Source organism: Prosopis cineraria, unplaced genomic scaffold, assembly GCF_029017545.1.
Source record: "Prosopis cineraria cultivar Desert tree isolate PC_DT_omini unplaced genomic scaffold, ASM2901754v1 PC1, whole genome shotgun sequence".
NCBI lineage: Eukaryota > Viridiplantae > Streptophyta > Magnoliopsida > Fabales > Fabaceae > Prosopis > Prosopis cineraria.
This window is the reverse complement of record NW_026555332.1, coordinates 55,300,550-55,324,612: the sequence shown is the minus strand read 5'-3', so window position 1 is coordinate 55,324,612 and position 24,063 is coordinate 55,300,550. Positions and strand designations below refer to the sequence as shown.

The following is a 24,063-nucleotide window of genomic DNA, read 5'->3' as shown; positions in this document are numbered from 1 at the left end:
AAACTTATTTGAGCTAGCTTGTCGGGTTCAACCTAAATTATTGATTCTTGCCTTACAAAAATATTTTATAAATTGAAATAGAGAGAGTAATATCAAATAACTAACTTAACTAATTTTATTAATATTTATGAATAAATTAAGTCTTACATTTAAGAGTTACATAAGCGATTTCTAGTATACAATTAATTACAAGAGTAACGCCATGATCCTCACACTTTTATTATTTTTCTTTTTTTGCCTGAAGATCCTTACACTTTAAACTACTTGTTTTTTGGACTAAAAAATGACTAAATCATTAACTTTGTTGAAAATAAAATAAATTTTTAATTTTATTCTTATTTAAATAAACATTTTTAAATTTACATTATATTCTCTCTTATAATTAATAAATTTAAATAAAGATAATATAACAAACTGTAATTAATACTCATTAAGTGCCTAATATCAAGAACTAATGAATCTTTTTAAAAAATACCTTATAATAATAACTAAAGGGAGTACTACCGCCTGAGGGGCATGTAACCCTATTTATTTTTAAAACGAAACCATGGCAACCAATGAAACTTTTTTTCCCGGTGAATCCATCGATGGTTTTTTTTTTTTTTTTGGGAATGAAAGTGCGAAACATCTATAAATCCACCAATGGTTTTTCAAAATTACCTCATCGAAAAGAATGCACTGTGACCAGACGACAAAGCGCCCTCCAAGAGATTGAGGACATGTTTGATTTCGGCCTAAGAGGGCATTGTATCCATTATCCAATTTTTGTTTTCAAAATTGCTTTGCAAAACAGTCACGAAAAATTAAGAATGAAACAAAAATAAAACTTCCTCATAGATAGTCAAGAGAGATCAATTGAGCAAATACTAAATGACCGTGGAATCCAAAAACAAAAAATTACAACTATGCAAAAAACCCATAGATCGTATTCTATTAAAAAAAAAAAACATTGGGCGTTATTGTCAGTCGTAAATGTTTCTGGGACAAAAAACAATAAAAAACTCCAAATGTTTCCGTTTTCTTATTTTTGAAAAAAATGAAAATTATAAAAACCAATTGCAAAATGCTTTTTAAAATTATGAAAAAGTTAAAAACCAAATAAGTTATTTGTTTTCCCCAGTAATCTTCTTTGGACTACTCTCAATATCTAGTATCCTAAAATGATTCATCCTTTCATCAAATTCAACGTAGAATAGTATAGAAGATGAGGCGTCCAAGGCTGATACAAATGCTGCAATATAGGAGATACAAGAGTTCTGCATATGCATGCCACTCGACCAAGAAGGCAAGAACCAAAGAATCTACCAAGGAGGTGATTGGGAAGCAATGTCTAATTGAAGAGGGTTTAAAAGAAAACAGGGGACTGCACAGAGGGGCTTAAATTATAATAACGGGAACATTTGTGAGGGATAACCACATCTAATGGGGGCCAAAATAGGGTTTGTCTATATATTCAGAAATATTTAACAGGTTCCTTCACCTGCATAAAGTGAAGGTATTAGCACTGACAATCTTCTTCGACCTGGCCAGCTGCATATACATAGAAATCAATCAGCTTTTGATTCGTCCAAACAAATATCAACATATGAATTTGGCCCCGTTGACAAATTGTTCAGTTGCTCAAAATGAGATGGACATTTTTAAGGAGAAGCATTATACTAAGTCTAAAATATAAAAATCTGGTGAGTATTATGAGCTGCTTTGGCGCACATTTTCATTTTGCATGCAGTATAAATATTCTCGGATTAGAAATCCAAGAGAAAGAAAGAAAAATAAATAATTCATGGTTTGAACTAGGAAAACAAAAACAGAAAAAATATAAGCCTGGTGGGGAAAAGGCTTTACCTCTAAGATTTACAGCCAGGTTTGCTTGGACATCAGCTTCGGAGTTATATTCCTTAAACATGAATAGAAGACGTTAATTACAGACAGATTACCAGTGAGGTAAACACAAACTAAGAAGAAAAGGAAAGAAAAGAAAAAAAGATAACTACGTTTATATTTCACATAATTAGTAGCATAATGCTATTTGTACTAGTCAAGAATTTGTGAAGACTGGAACCATACGTTTCATTAGCAATAATTCAGCTATCATGCCTATGATTCAAACACTCTTGGAAGAAGCATAGTTCTTAGAGAAAATAACCACAGAAGGCTTGGCTTCCTCCATGGCTTTAGCCAGTGAGGCAGATACTTCGTGCCTTTTCAGGAGATTGTAGCCTACATAGGTTTTAATGTGTTTCCTGGTTGAGGCAGCATGAAGATGGCCGGCAAAAGTGTTGCTTATGTCCTCGCCTCTGAAGCTGAGGAACACATGGTGATTGTTAACATTACGAGAAGGAGGAGGAGGAGGAGGAAGCAGAACAGTACTCCATAAACTTGAGTACCAGAGGTATGAAATTCAAAACATGTAAATACAAAAGGAGAGGGGACATGAAGAGGAAATTTCCTGGATAGGATTTGCGGATTCTTGTGCATTGATGTATAAGAAGGAAGCGCCGCAGGGAGAAGATGATCCAGATTATATGAAAACCATCATTTACGGCCGGGTTTTCTGGCTTCTTTGTATACAGGGAACTTAATTAGTATTAAACAAAAGTAATTGCACAGCAAATGCATGAGAAGAGAGCACTGTTACTAATTCTGTCTAGCTGCATTCCAAGCAAAATAAAATTCTCAATCACGCCAGTAAAATGGGCCACTCGAATTGGAATGCACGAAACTTTATAGGTAAACAAGAAAAGGGGACATTCTGCTAAAATTTTCTCTTTTTTATATATCGTACAGAGCTAAAAGTAAAAAAATACCCTCAGAACATGGTTGATTTGGAATGATAAAAACTTGCTCGTCAGCTCCTTGGCCTCATTACATAAGAAAGCCATATTTGCATTTTTCGTTTTCCAGGAACCCTTCATCTGTTACAAGATTAATGAACATAAACTAAAAAGCAGAAAATGTGCAACTACAACGCAAGTAGCAGTTTGATTTCAATTCAATATTATATCCGACATTGTAGAAGGATTTGAATTAAATGAATCCAAATGTTTTCATTTGATTGGGGTGCCTATAAGGTATAATATGTCACATGCAATTGCTGGCTGGAAGTACTACTACAAAATTTCCACGTAAATATGCCAAGCTTTCCCTCTTTCCTTAATTTTAATTACACAACGATAAAACAGAAAAACAAAAATGAGTGAGCAGGGGATGGAGAGCAGTATACATAAATTGAACATGTGAAGAATGATGCACACTCCAGAAACGAAATGACAAACCTGATTGCAGACAAGCAAGGAGTCTCCTTGGACACGGATGTGCTTATATCCTCTCTTAGTGGCATGTTTCAATCCTAAAATTAGAGCCCGATATTCAGCAACATTATTTGTTGATGAGCCCACTCCTTCACGCAATCGACAGACCTACAAAGGCAACTCAGTGAGCCACGTTTTGCAAAGAATATTTAAAAAGAAAAAGAGAAGACAACTTATACCTTGCTTCCATCTTCAGCACGCAGCACAGCTCCTGCACCAGCTGGTCCAGGATTCCCCTTTGCAGCGCCATCAAACTCAATAATACAAGAAAGCTGAAGAAAAGGGGTGTGTTTGGATTTCAGCTTGTTGAAATTGATTATGAAAAAAATTGATTAATGTGATTGATTTTGAAGATAATTTATTATGTTATGTGATATATATAATTAATTTATAAAGTTGATTAATAAGATTACTTTTAATCAAAATTGAAAAGCAGAATTGAAAATAAGGTGAAACCATGATTTTGTGAAAATATATCCAAACACCTATTATACAAGCCAAAATCAATTATGAACCCAAAACTAGAGTCGGTAATTCGGGCCAAGCCCGACGGGCTAGCCCGAATTGGCCCGAAAAATTTTAGGGCCGGGCTTAGGAAAAAAAGTATTTTTTTATGTTCGAATAGGCCCGAAAAATTCGGGCCAAGCCCGACCGAATACCCGAATAAAAAAATTATATTTTTAAAAAATATATATAATATAATAAATATTAATTAATTCTTTAAGTTTTAAATCATTTTATACTAAAATACCATATATTTGAGTCCTAGACATCATTTAAGTATTAAAAAAATATATTTTATATTTTTTATAAAATAAAATAATTAATTTCAAAGTAAAAAAATAATTAAAAATAATTTTAAAAATTAAATTCGGGTATTCGGGCCGCCCGAAGCCCGAAGGAATTCGGGCCGGGCTTGGCTATTCGGGCTTTTCGAGGAAGCGGGCTCGTTCGGGTTCCGGCTTATTCGGACCCGGCCCGCCCGAATTCCCAACTCTACCCAAAACCATGGTTTTTTTAAAAATATCCAAATACCCCATTCATGCTAAAACCAATTATGAACCCAAAACTACAGTTATCTCATAAGCTATTATTACCTGTTTTTCAATTTAAAATTTCAATTATACTTTTCTAAAAATTTATCCAAAAATCATATAAACTATATTACAAATCATATTTTTGGATTTATAATTGATTTTGACATATATAGAGGTGCTTGAATATTTTAAAGAAAAAAATGATTTTGGGTTCAAAATTGATTTTGGCATGTATAATTAGTATTTGAATTCTTTTAGGAAAATATGATTTTAGGTTCATAATTGATTTTAACATGAAATAGGGGTGTTTGGATATATTTTCACAAAATCATGATTTTGACCTCTAAAATTGATTATAGAAGCTATCCAATCAGGCACAAGATATGACTACGGTTCATTGTTGCAATAATTAATTTGAAAAGGTATGCCACAGTAAGTTAAGGAATAGATATCAATATAACAATAAAAAAACACAACTATAGATGATAAAAGCCATAATTAAAAAAAAAAAAAAGGAAAGCTCCGCCATCTAAAGGCAGAATTTCTAAGTTTCAAAGAGAAACAAACTTTCAACACATTTACAGAAAATTAAAGACCTACTTCAATGCACAACAAAGCTATATTATCATTCAACAGGATATAGTTTTTTTGACTTTTGAACATATTTTGAACCAACAAATCCCAGCCAATCAGGAGAGCAAAGATAATTCATTACACATATGAGCTCTCACAGCAAAACTAACTGCTTCATTAAATGAAATTGGATGTTTTAAACCATATCTAATGTCAGGATGGAGAATAAGAACGTTAAACAGCAGTAAAGGGACTGAATAAACTGGACAGCCTGTGAATTGCAGAGTTAAACCTTAGCAGACAAGTGATATTTATATAAATTTCACCTAGTTTCATCCAACACATCACATGTTTCTGGATAAAACTGAAGGATAAGTGTGGCTTGATTGAAAATGATTATAATAAGCCTTGAGATTCTCACTGTCGAGGAGGAGTTCAGGACAGCCCTCTGGATGCTGCATTGTCCCAATGGTCCTAGTGCAATTTTATCCTGGCTAACCAGTAAAGGCAACCAGTCTACAGCGACAGGATCATTAAATGCACACACTAGCATAAATTATACATTTTTCAAGTGCCAAAATGTGAGCATACCCCAAAATTGAAACATCTGTCTTGGATATGAACCACCTAGAGGATGACCATAACACACTTAAATATGACTACCAGAAGTAACAGACCTACCACTTTCTAATGCATACTGATATTAACAATGCAGATCATAAATAAACCAACTTACACAAGTCGACAGATCCGATTGAGCTGCATTAAAAATTTGACGCCTGTCAGAATTTGATGAAAATAATGATGGTCCAACCACGTTCAACTGGCAAATATGATAAATCATAATTTAGTTTCCAAATTACAGGATTATAGATTTGGCATCATAATTTACATCCTACCAAATCTAAGGTGGTTAAAGACGCACTAGACCTGAGACATGCGTCTGATCTTCAGATGAATTGTGGTCACTGAACGACCCAAATGCGTGAATAACCTAGAAGTACATAATTTTAATTTTACATTAACATTAACAACTTACATTGTTATCAAGTTGATCAGCTCCTCGCAACACCTTTGATGGTAAATTTATGTCAGATGCTTTTCCCCCAGAATGAGATGGTTGCTGGAAGAAAAATAGACCAAGTTTAATTTATCTTGAGTTTTTCAAATTTCAAACTAGCTGGAGATACAAATTTCATGAGCTTTGGAGTAGCAAATGAGAAAGAAAATTAAGAGTTTAACGACGATAAAACAACATTATCATGCACTTAGACAAAACGGAACAGTGCCTATGGCGCTCGAACCTGATAAGGACATGCAACAATTCTTCCAAAAAGTCCTTCGCTCACATCAGCGGCACTGATAGAGTAGGCAGCTTCCTTAATCCCGTGCAAGGCAAGGTGCTCCTCAGCTTTCTTCGATAAAGAACATCCTTTGTAAATCTCTAAGGAGCCAACCTGTTGGAAAGTGCGAAATGTGAATAATCAAATGGGAGAACATAGCAAACACACAAAAAAAAAAAAAAAGGTTGCCAGCAACTTGAAGTCAATCCCATTAGTTTAGTAAAGTTCTGATAACCAAAAAAAAAAAAAATCCCACGAACTTCATGAAAATGAAAAATTCTTCGGCTATCTCATGTGCAACCCAAGACAGATTATACGTCAAACAGCTAAGCTTAACAGTATTTACTGAAGATGCAAGATGAACTTGGATGTCACTCAAACTCTTGTAAATGCCAACAACGTCACCCTTCTTGACAAGGTAGAAAGCATCCTTCTCTTCCGACATTAGGAATCTGCAAGCAAGAGACCAGCATCTTAGATCCTTAGTTAACAAAAGGACGAGAAAAAACTCGCTCGACGATCCTAAAACTAGTTGTTCATTGCGTGGTGCACCAACCCAGTTCCAGAATCACTGATGATCACCTCAAAACCTAACGCCCAAAATCGAAGAAGGAGGACAAAATGTTGAAGGGCGATGGGGACGGTGATTTAAGCTTCGAAGTTTCAAAACAGTGTGTGAAAGAGGGTTTGAATGAAAAGTGAGAGGACAAGACGAGCAGCGAGGAGCAGTGTTTTTCGGGGAAGGAGCCTAGTGAAGTGAAATCAGCGGGGAGCGAAGCGAGAGGGAGCTGAACTGCACCTGTAGCGGCAAATTGCTGTTAGGCTTAATGGGCTTTGGCGGGAAACAGAAGAATGGCGTCCATGGAGGCCCATAATTGAATTACCTGAGGCCCACCACCTGGTTCTCATGACATCATCCATATGGATGAAGTATATTCTAAACTGGCCTGAACGAAACAATTATACTGCTTGATTGGGAAGACTTTACAATCGATTATAGGGCTTAAATGATCGTTTTTTTAAAAAAATTATCAAACAGCAAAAAAAAATTAATTATTAATTATTAAGTCAAAATTGCATTGTGAAATAAACTCTAAAAGATTACTTATAAATTTAATTTTACTGTTAAATAATATATTTTACTTCTTAAATAAAATTTAAAAAATTTAATAATATTAAATACAACTTTATGAATAATTTAATTTTAAAAAGTAATGTTTTTATGATAATTTTATAACTAAAATCAATTTCAATATGAAACAGATTGAGTTATAGCATAAGTAATTATAGCTAAAATTAATTATATTACTCAATTATTTTTATAATTAATTATATTAAATTGAAATTCAAACGAGTCCAATAATTGTTAATATTAATTTTTTGAACATATATTTCAATAAATTTTCATCTTTGAAGGAGTTAAGTATTACATATGGCAAAACAACTATTAAGCATTCATTTTATTTAACAAAAAATTCTTATAAAAAATTTGAATTAATAACAAATCAACAAGTAACGAATGAAGTATTACAATGTAATTAAAATCTAATTAGAGCATATGAATGAGAAAGGATGAAGGCAATAGAGGATCACCTGGGGATAGCATAATACAAAGAAATTGTTAAAGGAGCACCGATAGCAGAAGACCGAGCTTTTGGATTTTGAAAAATTAAAAGAAAAGAACCGATGATAAAAGGAAAGCGGAGAAAACCGAATACTCACATTTACTGAACAGAACGAGACAGGGAAGTAATAACCATTCAGCACCAAGGGAATAAAACAGAAGGAGTAGAGGGAAAAAAAACCAAAAACAAACGAAAGCAATGCGAACACACCGCTTCTTTAGGTGTGAACGCAAAGGGGGGTTAAGAGGCATAAACATTCGGATAAGCGAATTTGTGACCAATCAAATTTAAAATAAAATTAAAATCTACCAATGAAAAAAGAGAGAGAGAAATGTTGACCAATCAATCTCGAGTTACGGACCTTGAATAAAGAAGTTGATTGATTGATTTAAATGCATTTGAAATGAACTACACGATTCATGAATATAATATTAAAATAAAACTATGTCACTAATATTTATTATAACTACTGATATACTGCATTTTTTAAATGTGTGGACGGAGAAAAAGAAAAAGAGAAATTGAATCCATCACGCACCGTGTCAAGTAGGATATATCATTAAGTGAAAAGCGTATACGTACTTGAGGTAATATCATGGTTTTAACGGGAATCATTTCGTTATTGAAAAATAGCAAAAATGAACTTCGTTGCTTTTTTTTTAAAAAAAAGTTTAATGACTGTCATTTTAGAGCGTGAAAAAGAAAAGTCTGTCCTTGATGATGCCGTTTGCTTTAGTATTAGTGGGCAGAAACTTCTGTCCCGGACCAGCACCATGGCCCAAGAAAGGGGAAATAAAGAATAAAATTCGCATATGATGTACGCATGAAACGACGAGGTTTGTGAACACTGGTTCAGATTCACATGGCCATACCTCTGTCTCTCTCTCTCTTTTTTTTGCCAAAAATAGCCATACTATTATTGTGAGTTTAAATAACCTGCCTAGAGTGGACTTTGTGGCCTTCGTATTTGAGATGCAACATGGGCATGTGATTAAAATCAAACATAATGCTCCAATTGTTATTAGTGGAATTACCCAGTCAATAGCACAAGACAAACCCGTTAGCGCCGACAACTTCAGTACCCGTGTGCACGTGCCTATGAACTGACACAACTATGAAGTCTGTAAAAACGAATCCTGAATGATTATTCTTTCACCGTGGGATGACCTCGTTAATGCGGAAATGATCGTTTGAATTGGGATTTTTGTATTCGAGTGTAAAATGGGCATGTGCCATAAGTAGTTAAAATTAATGATAATGACAATGGTCAAATTGTTACTACGCGGATTTACTGGCGCAGATGAAACTGGTTGAACCATAGTCTCCGCCTTAACATGGAGATTTCTTTTATAAGGAGGACAGGTTGTACCATATCACAAGCCGACGATGCCCGAAACAATAAATACAGTTATGCTCCAACATTATATTCTTAGGTCTAAAAGCTAAAAGCTTTACATTAGTAAAATCCACAGCAGCCAAATGAATCACCAATTTCTGATAATTAAACCCCCCCAAAAAAATAAAAAAATGAGCAGAGATTCTTTTCCTATGGATCCTCAATTCTTATTATTCTTTATACTTTCTGATTATATCATCAACTCTACTTTCACCTCTCATGTTTCTTTGCCTGCTGATCATTTCGATCTTTCAGATAATAATTGTATCATATGAACTTAAACAACCCTAGAACAGTTCCACGCCGTGATATAGATTTCAGTCCACCTGCTCGCCGATTAAATCCAAACCCATTATCAGAAATGACAGTCCTTGGAAAAGCAGGAAATAGAAATGGACCCCATGTGCTGATAGAAGGCTCCTGGCAGATGCTGTGAGTAAAAGAAAAGCAAGCGCCAGCTCCTTCCTGTAGATTCTGTTTCTCTTCTTAGGTGCTTCCACTTGTTTGAGTTTGGTTAGTAACTCCAAGCCAGACTCGGAATGCCTCCTCAGGATTTTATCTTCACCCGAGGACTTTGATTCTCTCTCAGCCAGGGATAACAAATCGGACTCGGATGATCTACCAGTCTTCTTTGTCACCACCCACTCATAAGCACTTCCTAGTTGAAACAGCCCAGAAACCATGGCATTGAATTTTGTCACGGACATGGTGTTCTCAAAAAGCAGGTAAGGGACTAAAAATGGGACAGATTTTGGAGCTGGAAGTATGTTCAAGAAAGACATGAAAATGGGGACGTAGCAGATCACCCAAAGGGGTAGTTCAGCTTCAGGTATGAACATGGTCAAGGGAAGGATGATACAGAACAATGTGAATGAATAGAAGGGTAGTATAAGTTTCCTCAGTAGGAAGAAAAGAAAGATCAAGTTTGCCTTCTTGCATGCTTTTATCTGCACAAAACCAGATCAGATTTGAGAAGACCATATGCATATATCCCAGTGTGATGACTAAATAGTAGACACTGGCTAGCTGGTACCTATTTGTGCTGCGTGATGTTGAACTGTGAAAAAAAATCTTCACATACTATATTGGCATTAAAAATGATCTCCTAGATATAAAAGAAGTGGGAAATCAGTAAGACCTTGGAAGTTATTATAGCTGGAAGACAGAGACGGAAAAGCTGCATTGGACCGGAATGCCAGCGATGTTGTTGTTTCTTGTACGCCTCGTAAGACTCTGGTAATTCACAAAGCACTTTGACATCGTTAAGGAAGATGAACTTCCAGCCTTTCAAGTGTGCTCGGACAGCTATATCCATATCTTCCACTGTGGTTCTCTCCAGCCATCCCCCAGACTCCTCCAAGGCCTTTATCCTCCATACACCTGCTGTTCCATTGAATCCGAAGAAATTAAGGAAATGGCCATTCACTTGTTGCTCCACCTCAAAGTGAAAGCACAGGTTAATGTTCTGAAGCCTCGTGAGTAAGTTCTCATCTTTGTTCACAAAGGCCCATCTAGCCTGAACCAGGCCCACATCCGGCTTTCCCTGTAAAATAAAAATGTCACGACACCCTTTTCAAGAGATTTTGTCCAGATTAGAGAAAGTAGTTTTCAGACTTGTCCTTATTTGAGTTTTCGTGATCGTACCTTGAAATGGGGGATGGTTTGTTTTAGGAAATCAGGGTTTGGCTGGAAATCTGCATCGAAAATTGCCACGAACTCGTAATCTTTAACATAGTCACATGACATAGCTGACTTGAGATTCCCAGCTTTGTACCCAGTTCTGATCAATCTATGCCTGTACACAATGTTCACCCCTTTCTCTTTCCATGAGGAAACCTCTTCTTTAATCAGAAGCTGCACATGTCCATCGTTTGAATCGTCCAGCACTTGAATTAATATTCGGTCCTTTGGCCAATCCAGCTGACAAGCAGCTCCGATTGATTGAGCATAAACCTACATAAAATCAAACTCAATGCTTCAGCTGATAAAATCGCAAGACTATTAAAACCAACAAATCAATTGAATTCTGCTAGATAAATTTCTGTTCTCTTACCTCTCTCTCATTGCACATGGGAATTTGAACCAGTACCATTGGGAAGTTAGAAGGGTCCTCAATGTCACAGGAATCTGATTCGATGGTGGGCTTCAACTTCTTATACCTGATCCAGAAACACCCAATACAGAGCATGAGCCGATCCAGAGATTGGATTAAGAACAGCACGATGCAGAACTTGGAGACCAAGACAACTACTGGAGCGATGTAATCTTCTCGGAAAGAGAGCCAAGCCATGTATGACCACTGAAGAAGGCCTGTAACTTCCCATGGCTGAATCATACTATGCAAATTCCACTTGTTGAAATGGGCAATGAGTTCCATGGCCAGACCCCCAACTGAAAGAGCCAGAAAAACTTTGATGAGCCTGTACAGCCTTCCTCTATTCTTGGAATCTTCGTCGCTTACGTCGGACAAGGAAATGCGTTTCTTGACCAAGGAAAACGTGGCTTTCACCGCCATGGTCAGCCACGAGAAGCAGGAAAAAACTCTATGGAGTTTGAGTAGCAGAACCCATGTGAACTGCTTGGGACTTGTGGCCTTCTGCTTCTCGGGAAACAGAGGAGACTGCGAATCGTCAACGTGTAACGACGAAAAGTCCTTGGTCTTCTCGATTGTCACCGGAACTGAATTTGGAGCCATCGCCTTTCCTTGGATTTCAATTTGGAAGAAGAAACCAAAGCAGATGGTTAGATGCTTGACGAAGATTTTGGGAACAGAAGCAATGTTCACCAATCGGACTTATCCAGGTATCCTCAGCATCATGAATGTGCGAAAGAGCAGAAATGAACGGTCAAGAGAGCCATTTGATCGGAAAATTTCCACTGAATTCTGAATCTAACCAGAACCCAGAAATTCAAACTGAATTTTGCATATCAGCGGAGCTCGAAGTTCGAGTTTGTTAAGAGCACAAGAGACAAACAGGGAGGGAGGGAGGGAGGAGCCGCTTTGACAGGCTTAAGCAAGGTATTAATAAAGCAGAGAGCACCTAGTGAAGAAGCAGTTTAAGACTACGATTTTACGTGAAGTGCACAATAATCAGATGCGATCAGACCTCTTTTACTTAGCAGCAAATCTTCAACTTTGATTGGTTGATAGACCTATTAGACGAACAGCCTGGCCTCGTTCACCAGCGTCTGATGGCCACGTGAGCAGTCCCTTCCCCTCGGAATTTAATCTGATTTTTCTTAATAAATCTGTTGGAGTGACAACTAGATACAGCCAAACTGCATACTATTACCGTCACCAGTTCACCACACGGCAAAATTCTTCTTGTCTGTTGAATTGCGCGTTTTGAATCGCGACATAAATTTCCTCACAACCTCTGTCACTCACTTATTATGGAGTAATAAGTTGAAGATGGAATGCTTCTCTGAACAATGAATATAACTTCTTACAACATGATTTCGCTTCGGCATTAAATGAGAACACTCACTGTTCTGTTGAATTATTTAATGCTCGTTTTCGAGCAGTGACGTCAACGGAAGCACATTATAAAAAAAAAAAAAAACCATTTCAGGTTGTTACTTTTGGCTTGGTTTTTTCAGTTTCCATGGTTTGTTGGATTTCGAGCTGCGAAAGTCAACCAGATAGAACATGGAAGAGAAATTGAAGACAACATTTGTGCCTCCATTGATGCCGTGTTCAAGGGTTCCAGTCAAACCACGATCATGTTGCTTCTATCGGGCGTACATTCAATTCCTTACTGAGCTGACACTGATGGAAAATATTAGTAGTATACCACTCCATATAACAATTAATCAGTGGCAATGAATTATACCTCTATTATTACTGCTTCGTGCGGCAGAAGTCTAATCTGATATGCTAATATTTTAAACTGGCACAGCAAAGACAATTTTGACCATCTTGCCTAAAAGGAAAACGCCATGATTGCATAGTGAGAAAGCGAGTGTCTGGTATCTTCAAGGGGGTATCGTGAGGGGCGGGTCAGATTTTTATTTTCCTATTAATTTAAAAAGATCTACGCACTTTTCATTATCATTATCATTGTTATTATTTTATTGGTATTGGGATGAATTTTTTATTTGATAGTGTCAGACCCACGAAAAAAAGAAAGCTTCTGAGAATGGTTTGGGATCGGAGAGAGTGTGTCGGTGGGAGATCAAAATGAATGATGTCGGGGCTAAGTAGCTAAGTAGCAAGGCCCTTTAGTTAGAGAAGTGGGGCCTTTATTTTCCTTTGAAGGGCTTATCCGTTGCCCGCCAATGGTACGGAGAAAAATGCAATGTTTTCCCTTCTTCTTCTGTAAACCATCAATGAACCTACTCTAGAGGATACCGATCATTTTGCTCTTTTGCTTTAGATGCGTGTCCCAACGTGCATGTGAATCACGGCTTTGAAAAATGAAAAGTCTTTTTCCAATTTTTTTTTTTGTTCACACACATATTTATATAACTGTACACTCGAGCGCACTGCTACCACTGTACCTGCACTGCCAGTCCCGTAAAGAACATTGAAGCTCCTACAAGAGTTTGCTCACCCATCAAAAGTTTCTGCTCTGATTCACCTCACAGGAATCAGCTTTGGAAGCAGTTGTATTAAATGAAATGTGTGTATGTTCGTTCTTTATACTTAATGTAATTCCCAAAAAAAAAAAAAGTATTCTTCTTCCTTTTTATTTTCTAACGGATTTTTAACTTTGACAATTTTTATCAGTATGGTGTAAAAATGTCTAATTAACTATATACTTTCAAGTAATTTGATATTTGTCAAATCCATTTGTATATTCTAAATATTAATTTTAACAGGATGTTATGATTTGAAACAACTTTAAACTTTCATCTATTTGAGAACTTGAATTGAAAGAATGCACTTTAGCCGTTTAGCGTGATTTTGTGAAGCCTCTTTTACCATTGACGTCAAGACAAATAACAACGGGAATAAGTTATTATTTTTCAATTTTTTAAAAAACACTTTCCAGATTGATTTAAAAGTATGATTAGCTTAACCATGCAATAGCCCCCTTTTCAAATTATTTTCATCTTTTTATCTATGAAAGTCGCAGCTTTTATTCCTCAATTAATTAAGTCCTAGAAAGAAAAATAACCTTTGCAGGATTTTATGGGTTGAAAAATTAAATAAAAGAGAATAAACTTTAAAGAATCGAATTAAAATTTTTTTGAAAAAACCAACAACGCTTTTCACAAACCCAACGACAATTTACCCCAACAATTAATAACTAAAATTATAAAGGAAGTTCTTTACCTGTCCCTCTCGCCCTCACATCGATGTCTACTATTGTTAGCATCGCACGCATACTGTTGAAAAAGAGACTGAGACCCATCTTCTTTAAATACAATATTACACTTAAAAACGCAAATTTATTAGAACCAACGAGCAAGAATTCTCCTATTATTACACTTATTTGTAAATAAATATATAAATTAGTCCATAAAAAAAAGTTTCCTGGGGCACATCAGTCCTTTTAACACTCAAATTATTTGGGGGCCAGATAAGTTAACAGGAAACAAAATTGCTTTATATGACTAATTGAGACACACCGTCTGAGCTGAAAATGAAAGATTTGGGGCAGATAAGCTAGATTTAGATGGAGCAAAGACAAGCTGAGAGCAGGCACTGGGCAGTGCAAACTGGTTATTTGTGCTGTTGATAATTGTGTTGGATATTGCTGCATAAAATCATCAATTTTTTTTTTTTGTGAGCAGGGATAAGGAAAAGGCAGTGTTTGATAGGTTTGCAGCACAAGGAAGAAGAAAAGAAAAGGCACAGAAATGGGATGTGTGTGATTGTTGGGTGTTGAGCAGACTTACATGTGATTTTAGAATGCTATCCGAGGAGTCCCATGTGATCAGCTACTCTGGCCATGCCTGTCTTCTGTCCCCATCCATCTCTCTCACACACAGTTGTAAAATCAATCAATTAACTATACTTCTTTTCTCTTCTTCCCATATTATTCTCTCCCAAAGACATGATTTTTTTTTTTAATCAAATTAAACACATGTTAATGCTGGGATCAAGCTGCCTGAGATCTCATTCAAGTGAGAGATGCGGCGCTGATACTGAAACAGCTTGTTTTGCATCAAAATGAATAAATGATATGTAGTCTTTGATTGCTCGTCGTCAATATTGATCTGACGAATCCAACTTCGAATCTGATGGGAGATAGCCACTTCCCTTAGATCCACGTATTCTGGCTTGATTTCCCAGGTATCGTCTGCTGATCTTGAGTTTCCAGCATCTGTTTATCACTTTTTCTTTTCAATGTTAGTTTGAGAATATTTACACTATACTATTATCATCACAAAGTCACATGATTATACTCAAGCTCAACTGTATTCAATATTCTTACATGACTATTTGAATGCCGATCTTGATTTAATATCGAATTAAAGCAATTGAAAGCTTCACGACATGTCATGACCAGCTTGCTTAATTCACGGATTATATATGATTGAATCTCGTTCGACGATTCTGGATTCCCAATCAAATCTCATCCCCTATCAATTTTTCTCTCTTTTTCAATTTTGATTAATGAGACTTCAAGGCCAAGGCTTCTTGTTCTTGAGTTCATCCATGGCTAAGGGTCCAGCATAGCAAACCCCATCACCAGTCTCGATTCGAAAGTGGTGCACATGGGCTTACCACAGCTAATGCATGAGACACTATGCCTTTTATTATATATGAAGCCGACAAGAGTAACATGCTACATACAAAAAACAATTCAAAATGACATATTAGCGAGACTAATTTAATAGGAATGCAGTGTGCCCCCTAACAAGAAGACAATGGTCCACAGTTTTATGAGACACAAGTGAGCTACTTCAGTACTTCAGCTATAGGGTTCTCATTAGCCAAGACAGACAAACACACCCACGCTCAAAACAACTTGTTAACAATGGGACACACAATGGGATATGCCAACGTGCTGAGATGCCGCTTGAAACTTGAAATTTCTCTCCTTATCTTACTTTGTTCGGTCCTTTTCCACTGGCCTTCTGTACTGATGCCATTACTATATCTTGCTCGTCCTTATCAGTATTATGATTGGGGACTATTCACAACTCGTAAATCATGACATACTTGTGCCTTTTCCTCTTAATATGTAGGAAGACAGATCTCTTGTCATGAAACATTACCTTGGTCTCTTACTTTGTCAGGGGAAAATGCCTCTAGCTGAAGTGATTAGCAGCGACAACTTAGAACAACTGGATTCTAAAATTTTAAGTGTCAGTCAGCTACGTTCAGAAGCCGGAAAATACTAATGAGTAGGGACCATGGCTGTGAACAAAGTCTGATAGCAGATTACTCAAACTAGAACATTCAGATCTCTTTGCTGCCATGTATCTGTCAAGCATCGTTACCAATTCAAACTCACTATAGTGGTGGAATTAATTTCGTAAAACATTCGAGGATGATTTGTCTTTGATCAAAAAGAAATTCAATATCATGTCTCAGAGAAATTTCATGTCACTTGATTCATCTAATCATCTTACTGCAGCTCTCCCCCCAGAGAGACCCCGCCAATACAGATGAGATTGTCAACTACTGTCTAACTGCAATTGTATGATTGAACTTACAAGCTGTTCCTGATAGACTTTGATTGAGTAAAGATCAATACCAGATAAGCCATGTCCTACAGCTCTCAAGCAGGAACTGTGTTTTACTATTATTATTTTTCATGCCAGCATCGCTACATTGATAGGTTCAAAGTTTCTATTCTACTTTGTGATAGGGGACGCGGAAGCAGAATCATGCTAGTTTAGGGACAGAACCTTGAAACAACAAAAACACAAGAATAAAAGGAAAGGGACGAAATTTATGACGGAAATAAAGAAAAGTATGAAGTAAATAATATAATAATGATCAAGGTGAAGATCCTCTAGAGCACCTGCCTCTAGGAACCTCAACCTTCGAAGACACCACAAGAGTTGATCACGCTCTTGATCACGTCTGTTTCTCACACGGGATGCCACCACAAAGCACTAAGGCTCACAAGAGTTATAAACTCTAAAATGAATAATTTCATTCAACTTTTGTGTTGTTTACAATAGGGAGCATGCCTAATTTATATAGGCGTATAGAAAAAAATATTTCCTAAAATTAAAACCTTAATTTCCTAATACTAAAAGGAGAAATAATATAAAATAATAATAAAATATTCAGCCACATAATTTAGGAGATGTGATCCTAAAATTATGGAATTATAAAATTTAAAAATTAATACTATAATTAATTCTAACCTTTGACTAGACTCAAAATAGAAAATCAAATCAAAGAACCATTAAAATAGGAAATAATTTAGGAGACAATCAAGGGATCATAAAGGATTTAAAATCACGCCACCCTTGACTTCTTTACTAGGGTTTCATGCCTCCTTACTTGCAAGAGGCTCAACTTGTAGTCTTCCTTGCATTGGGCTAAGGTCTGCATCTCTTGGGCTTGACTCTTCATGAGTTTGGATCTTAAATACATTATACACGTATAGATGCTCTCCTTTGGGCTTGAGAGGAGAGCCCCAATGCTCTGCAAGCTCTTGAACTTCTTGCACAAGACTGAACAAGGCTTGCTTCATGGCTTTAGTTCAGGCTCTTGTCATTGGACCTCCAATATGTTATAATGGGTCTTTAGGTACGTTGGATTGAAAGTATTGGGCTCCTTCTATGTCACCATGCTTATGATTACCATCCTCAAGTTTCGTTGCCATTAATGCTATGTCACCCGTGACATGGGGTCCATCACTTTGACTCCAACTTTTAGGAAAAGAATGCAGAATAACAAATGGATTTCTGTAACAGTGTACAACTCCTGGACAGGATAAGTGAAGATTGAGAGATATTCACCAGCATAATAAACAGGGACAAAAATTGAAGAATGACTTGGTTTCAACTTTCAGTCAAAGCCCAAGAATACAAGCTCTTAGCAGGATATATTAATTCAGTTTTCAGTACCTTTCGCTGTCCATGTTCAGCCCATCGGCCCACCAGCAAATTTGAAAGAACAGACTGTCATGATGTATGATGGAGAGATGACCATATGTATGAGCAATGTAGATTATGGGTTAATGGATTGTAGAATGGCACATGCTTATCATAAGGTTATTACAAAGCACATGAAAGTGAGTGAAGCAGAGGTCCTCACACTAAATGAAGGGACAAGGCCATTTGGAAAGGGTGTGGAATATAATGTGACGCTTTCTATCTGGTTTCACTTACTGGGAATTTCTCTCTCTCTTGCCCCCTGATATTTCTATTCTCTTCCCTTCCTGCATTTTATTTCACGTTGGTATGCTTGTAATCTAATATTTGAATTGAAATTAGTATTTCGAGGATAAATTTCTGCGTGGGTTTTTTTTTCTAATATAAATTATCAAATAAACTTCCATGTTGAGTCAAACAGATGATTCAGTGATTCAGCAATCAAGTACTAGCCGTGCTCAGTTTGGCATTTTCAGTAAGTGCTCTTTCCCTTGTACCATAACCTTTTTCATGAAAATCACTATAATGCATGAATCTTCACTCGGCCGCCCAAATTACTCTCAAAAGTCGAAATTGGGAAGCCCCAAAGCCTTCATGTCTCCATCTCAACAATGAAGCAGCTACCTGCAATCCTTCTCTACTGATTGTGACCAGGGACCGCTTCAGGCCAAAAAACTTGAAACGGGCGGGAAATAAACCAGATGCCGTTGACATGCCGATGATGCTCCCTTGAATCCTACGCTGCACTTCTTCAGTATCTACAAGGACCCAGCCTCAATCACTCAATGTCTTCTCAATTGAGCAAGCATTGCTTAAGAATTGACAATTTGCAGGGAGTCTTGCAGATAGGCATCACAGTCAGTTGGTCGTGACAATCAAAATGTGTTAGTTAACCTCCCAGACTCCTCCTAAGTTTCAGAAAGCAAGAAGAATAGCCTGACAGTACTACTCAGAAAGCAGGAATGTGCATAGCTTGAGCTGAAAAGGCAGAAATACTTCACCAGCATTGAAACACTTGTGTTCTGTTATTTGCCCGGCGAGTCCTGAAAGGCATTCAACATAGAGAAATAACCTGAAGCTAAGGGCTACCCGAGTGATGGGTTTGCTCCGCATATCAAACAGAGAGCAGAAATAGTAAGTTGAAGCAGTAAAAAGTGGTTCACGACAAGCGTCAGGAGCCAGCATAGGATACAAGTGGCGGGTGAAACTAACCAAACTAGGGCCTTTTCCTCAAGGAGAAACGAGTATCCCGTGATCCACTTTTCTGGGTCCCTGCAGAGTGGCATAACTACAAACACTTTATATGCGCCCTGGCAAAGTGGGCATCTTGTGGTCATTATTAAACGAGCCTGCTTAACCCACTTTTGGAAATCAGCATCAGCATCCAGTTAGCAATCAATCAAATAAAATACTAAAGGATGCCGCATATAGAAATAAAACCATACATTGTCAAACAATAAATTAAAAGGTGAGTAAGAAATGAGAACGGCAGGAGTAAGACAAAAGAAAAGGAAAAGGAGGAAGATAAGGGAAGATGTTATGGAGTGGGCTTGAATAAAGAGAGACAAGTGGCGAGACAACCATCAGTGCAGGTCCACCCTGGAGGCCCAGAGACATCATGTACCAAACAGGCAAGGAACTGACTTTAAGACATCCAGAACGAAAGCCAGAGTCGCTGAAAGCGACATGCGCGTATGGTGTAAAAGGGCTTAAAGCAGTTTCCGTGTGTACAATTATTATTTGTCGCTGTTAGAAGCTGTCAAGATCTTTCACTTTCAAGCCCCACCCCAACCCATTCCTATACTTTGTCATCTCAAACACGCACACTCCTTTTTCCCAATTTTGTCAAAAGTAGAATACGCCCATATCATCAGACGTTCAGACCTGAGGCTGATCTCATCTACCACTTTCACTTTACATTCATCCCTCAAGACTAAACTCCACACAAAATCAATATGACAACATCCACCACACAAATGAAATGAATTGATGTTTCCCTGTAAAACTTACTCTTTATATTTCTGGTCCCAAACGTCCATTCGCGCCCTAAACCTTTTCAACGTTATGGATTTTCGATTCTCAATCTCTCTATTTTCCCAATTCAGTCTCTTGCCGTTGAGCGGCCGCGCGCAAAATAGATTGTTGATTTTTTTTTTATTCAGATACTTTTAAGAATTCACCCCTACGTATCAATTTCGGGGTGGTCCAAGTGGTAATATTTATATCTGTGAGGTTTTATGCTGTCTGTTTCTTGGGGAGGAACTTCTGGATCGTCATAAGAATTTATCTTGTTTTGCTTGCGTGCGTCATCATCTCATCACGGTGAGTAATAACGTGTATTAGTTGGACGGATTCTTCGGGGCACGTCGTTTTCTACTTTAATCTGTTGACTTCTTATCCTTAGGAAAGCAAACATACATAGTAGATGACACCATGAATTCGTTTAAATTTTGTTGGGTCAAAGCCTTCCATGTGCTTAAACTATTGCTAGTGCGTGATTACCTGACCAAGCAGTTCCATCTATCTACCTATTTTAATTACAATTCCAACGACGTCTTCCATGATGTTTTTTTTTTTTTTTTTTGTCATTGGAGTGATAACATCAAAAATTTTGAAGAGCATAAACGCACGCTTGGAATGCACTATACTCCCAAGAAGAAAGAAAAAGAATAATGATATGACTATGATATCAACCTCGACTCTCTACCCCTCCCCCTCCTCATCTTGTCTTTTTGGTGATTGACGCGCCATTTTTCCTTGTATACACACACGCATATTCAGATTATCAGTAAAAGATATTTTTTTGATAAAATATTCAAAAATATGAATTATTTTATAGAAAATTTATCTCAAAATATGTAAATGGTAATTAAATTTGTGAAATGTCATAATCCTTTTCAAGTTTATGGAAAATAATTTTTTTAAAAATAATTAAAATACTCTCAATTTAGTAACCATTTGTTCTATTTTAGTTATTGCCAGAAAAAAAATACCATTGCTTAAACTAAATTAGTTGTGGATATTTGCAACGTTTGAACTTCAGTTAAGCAAAAATTTGTGCTGGATAAATTATAATTATTTATTCTGTTATAATCATTGTTAGAAAAAAAAATAATTATTGCTTAAATTAAAATATATTTCAGTAAATAAAAAACTTGCATAAGAAAAGTCGCAATTGGATGAATTCTTATATAAATTCAATGCACCACGTCATTCATGGTCCATCCAATAAAAACATAATATTTAGATGACATTAAATATAAATTGATTGTGATGTTAATGATAGTAAATAAATAAAAGTCAAGAAATTAAATAGATATTCCATTATAAAAAATAAAGTCATTACAAAATAACAAACAAAATTTTATTTGGTTGAATTGGTGCTGAATATTATGTTTTTATTAGATGGATCATGGATGATGTGGTATAATAACACCAAATTACTCTGCATAATTAGCCATATTAATCATAATCTAATATGATAATTAGGGAATAACTTATCCCAAGCAACTAACCATGGAAGACCCTTTAACTACAGTTATAAAATGTCTAACCATAGTAGAAAATAAAAAGACTCAATTCAAAGGCCTAATGTGGTTATTAGAATTGAACTTACTAAATTAATTTATATCTCATATAAATATAAAAGTCCCTACCACAGTAGAATCTTGAAAGTCTAATGTGGTTATTAGAATTGAACTTACTAAATTAATTCATATTTCATATAAATATAAAAGTCCCTACCATGGTAGAATAGATTCTACCACAGTAAAATAATTTAGAATTGAGTAAAAATGCTCTAGTAAACTAAAAAAGTTTGGAACCCATGTTTGATAACATAAGACCATTTTAATCAATGAGATCTCTAGTTTAAAAATAAGAAGTCAACTATACAAGGTTGTAAAGACATAAAGAGCATAGTTATAAGACATACAGAAGCATGGAATACCAGAAGGATTTGAAAATCACTTGAAAACAAGTTTTAAAATGTCATTTTTCAAACATCTAGGATATCCATCTCGGCTAACAGGGTGTCCGTTATAGCTGATGATACAAAGACTGTCTATCACAGCTAAGACTTAATGCATTGTGGCTGGCCCATTTATGTGTTATGTGTAATATTAGCAAAACTACCACACATGATTAACTAAAGTGATTACAAACTACCATTGTAATTAGGGAATACCCATTTTAAGCAACCAACCATGGTAGATTTTCTACCTGCAGTTGTGAAAATATCTAACTATAATAAAAAAAAGGAAAAGACTTGATTTGAAAGTTTATTATGGTTATTAAGGTTTAACTCACCATTTACAGTCATACAATTAAGCTAGCCTGGTATTTTCAGTAAATCCCCTTGTTAAATAGTCATGCATTATGATAGGAATGCTTAATTCTCAAGCAAATATGACTCTTTTGATCATTTATTCACATATACCTGCAGTATCATTCAGGAAATGCCCTTTGATTTCACTTGTTTCCGTTATGCTTCAAAACTAAAAAGATAGTGATAATGTGAATTCCTAATCATTTATGTGTTGGAGAGACTATCTCTTATGTTGTGCATTGATTGTTCAATATCAATCAGTTCAAACATCCACTTAGTTTCACTCAAGCTTCACCTTAATTATGGATAAATCACCCAGGTTCGAGCCCATAGGCATTAAAATTGCCCTATGAAGGCTTACTTTTACTACAACTATGATAGGTTCCCTTAACCAAGCCACCGCTTATGAGTTCCTGGCTTACTCTTCAACAAGCATGTAGTCAAAGCCCCAGGCTCCTCTTATTACTTGGGAGCTCATGGTTTCATGTTAATTTCTTTTGACTCTTTTTTAAATTTGATAAATGTTAGTTGATTGTGTATTTCATTATAGTTGCAATCAACTATGTATTTAATAGTATAACGGATTAAATAGAGTTGATTATAATAGTATAATATATCTTCTCTCTTCCTTCCCCTTGAGCCCCCAAAAGAAAAGTGAAAAAAGAGTAATTCATTTTTAATTAATTTTTAGTTAATTAAATTAAACCTCATTTTTTGTCAAAAAAAATGTCGTGAGGACAAGGTTTGAACCCTACCATAGCAAAAGAGATTTTATCATGGTAGAATAATGCAAGACACATATTTGTTATAATATCATTTATAAATATAGGATCCTAAATTTTAAAATGACTAAATCAACTTTTTCAAGTAAAAATAAATAAACATCAGAGTTCGCAAACATTTGGAAGCATGAGATACTAACAATTGTCAGAAAACATTTTCAAATGAAATAACTCATTTTTTTAAGAATTTGGTCATCCACCACGACAGGCCACCTTTGTACCACGGCTAATGACACAAGGATCATTCACCACATCCAAGCCACTTATTCATTGTGGCTTGAACCTTCTGTAATGTATATTGCTTCGAAGGTGCCATCCACTGTGGCATACTACACGTTATGACAAATTTGAGGAAAAACTTTTAGCATGTCTTAAATCTATGTCTAGTGCCTAAGCAAGGTGACATAAGTGTTCAAAAAAAAATTATTCAATAAACTAACTAATGGCACTAGTTTTACTTCTAAATTAATTCATATTATCGAGTTGGACTCTTAGAATCACAATAACCACATTTTTACACTTTTAACTTTCCAAGGTGTCCAAAACCCAACCAAATTGTCAAAAACCTAAAACCACAACTAGATCAAACTCAAGGGACTTAGGGTTACCCATACAATACAACACTTCAAACAAAACCCCCTAAATTCATTTTCAACCCAC

The 24,063-nt window shown here is 36.0% G+C and overlaps 2 protein-coding genes across 6 annotated transcripts; both read right to left on the bottom strand.

Annotated features, from left to right (window-relative positions):
* Window positions 1–1,171: 1,171 nt before the first annotated feature.
* LOC129306299 (uncharacterized) lies at window positions 1,172–7,052 on the bottom strand. 5 transcript variants are annotated; one of them, XR_008592191.1, is made up of 11 exons: window positions 6,847–7,052; window positions 6,611–6,716; window positions 6,226–6,378; window positions 5,961–6,044; window positions 5,658–5,744; window positions 3,491–3,583; window positions 3,276–3,419; window positions 2,808–2,915; window positions 2,068–2,558; window positions 1,846–1,897; window positions 1,172–1,530 (listed from the first exon to the last, which is right to left on the bottom strand). XR_008592191.1 is itself a non-coding variant. In XM_054946822.1 (10 exons), exons 2-10 carry the CDS (start codon window positions 6,707–6,709, stop codon window positions 1,499–1,501), a joined length of 852 nt encoding a protein of 283 aa, XP_054802797.1. In that variant the 5' UTR covers window positions 6,710–6,716; window positions 6,821–7,049; the 3' UTR covers window positions 1,172–1,498. The 5 variants fall into 5 exon arrangements, 2 of the variants coding, with proteins under 2 accessions (XP_054802797.1, XP_054802805.1); XR_008592188.1 differs by having other exon boundaries at window positions 6,821–7,051; XR_008592189.1 differs by having other exon boundaries at window positions 2,147–2,558; window positions 6,821–7,051.
* A 2,224-nt stretch (window positions 7,053–9,276) lies between these two features.
* Window positions 9,277–12,527, bottom strand: LOC129304052 (xyloglucan glycosyltransferase 4). Its single transcript, XM_054943681.1, has 4 exons — window positions 11,339–12,527; window positions 10,930–11,238; window positions 10,424–10,828; window positions 9,277–10,232 (listed from the first exon to the last, which is right to left on the bottom strand). Exons 1-4 carry the CDS (start codon window positions 11,978–11,980, stop codon window positions 9,603–9,605), a joined length of 1,986 nt encoding a protein of 661 aa, XP_054799656.1. The 5' UTR covers window positions 11,981–12,527; the 3' UTR covers window positions 9,277–9,602.
* Between the last annotated feature and the right edge of the window lie 11,536 nt (window positions 12,528–24,063).

Excerpts from the sequence above, each read along its gene's own strand:
- LOC129306299 (XM_054946822.1), bottom strand. The coding sequence starts at position 6,709 with ATGTCGGAAGAGAAGGATGCTTTCTACCTTGTCAAGAAGGGTGACGTT. Across the intron at positions 3,420-3,490 it reads GTGCTGAAGATGGAAGCAAG|GTCTGTCGATTGCGTGAAGG; the intron begins GTATAAGTTGTC and ends TTGCCTTTGTAG. Across the intron at positions 1,531-1,845 it reads CCTGGCTGTAAATCTTAGAG|CTGGCCAGGTCGAAGAAGAT; the intron begins GTAAAGCCTTTT and ends ATGTATATGCAG.
- LOC129304052 (XM_054943681.1), bottom strand. The coding sequence starts at position 11,980 with ATGGCTCCAAATTCAGTTCCGGTGACAATCGAGAAGACCAAGGACTTT. Across the intron at positions 10,829-10,929 it reads AAACCATCCCCCATTTCAAG|GGAAAGCCGGATGTGGGCCT; the intron begins GTACGATCACGA and ends TTTATTTTACAG. Across the intron at positions 10,233-10,423 it reads CAGCTATAATAACTTCCAAG|ATAAAAGCATGCAAGAAGGC; the intron begins GTCTTACTGATT and ends GGTTTTGTGCAG.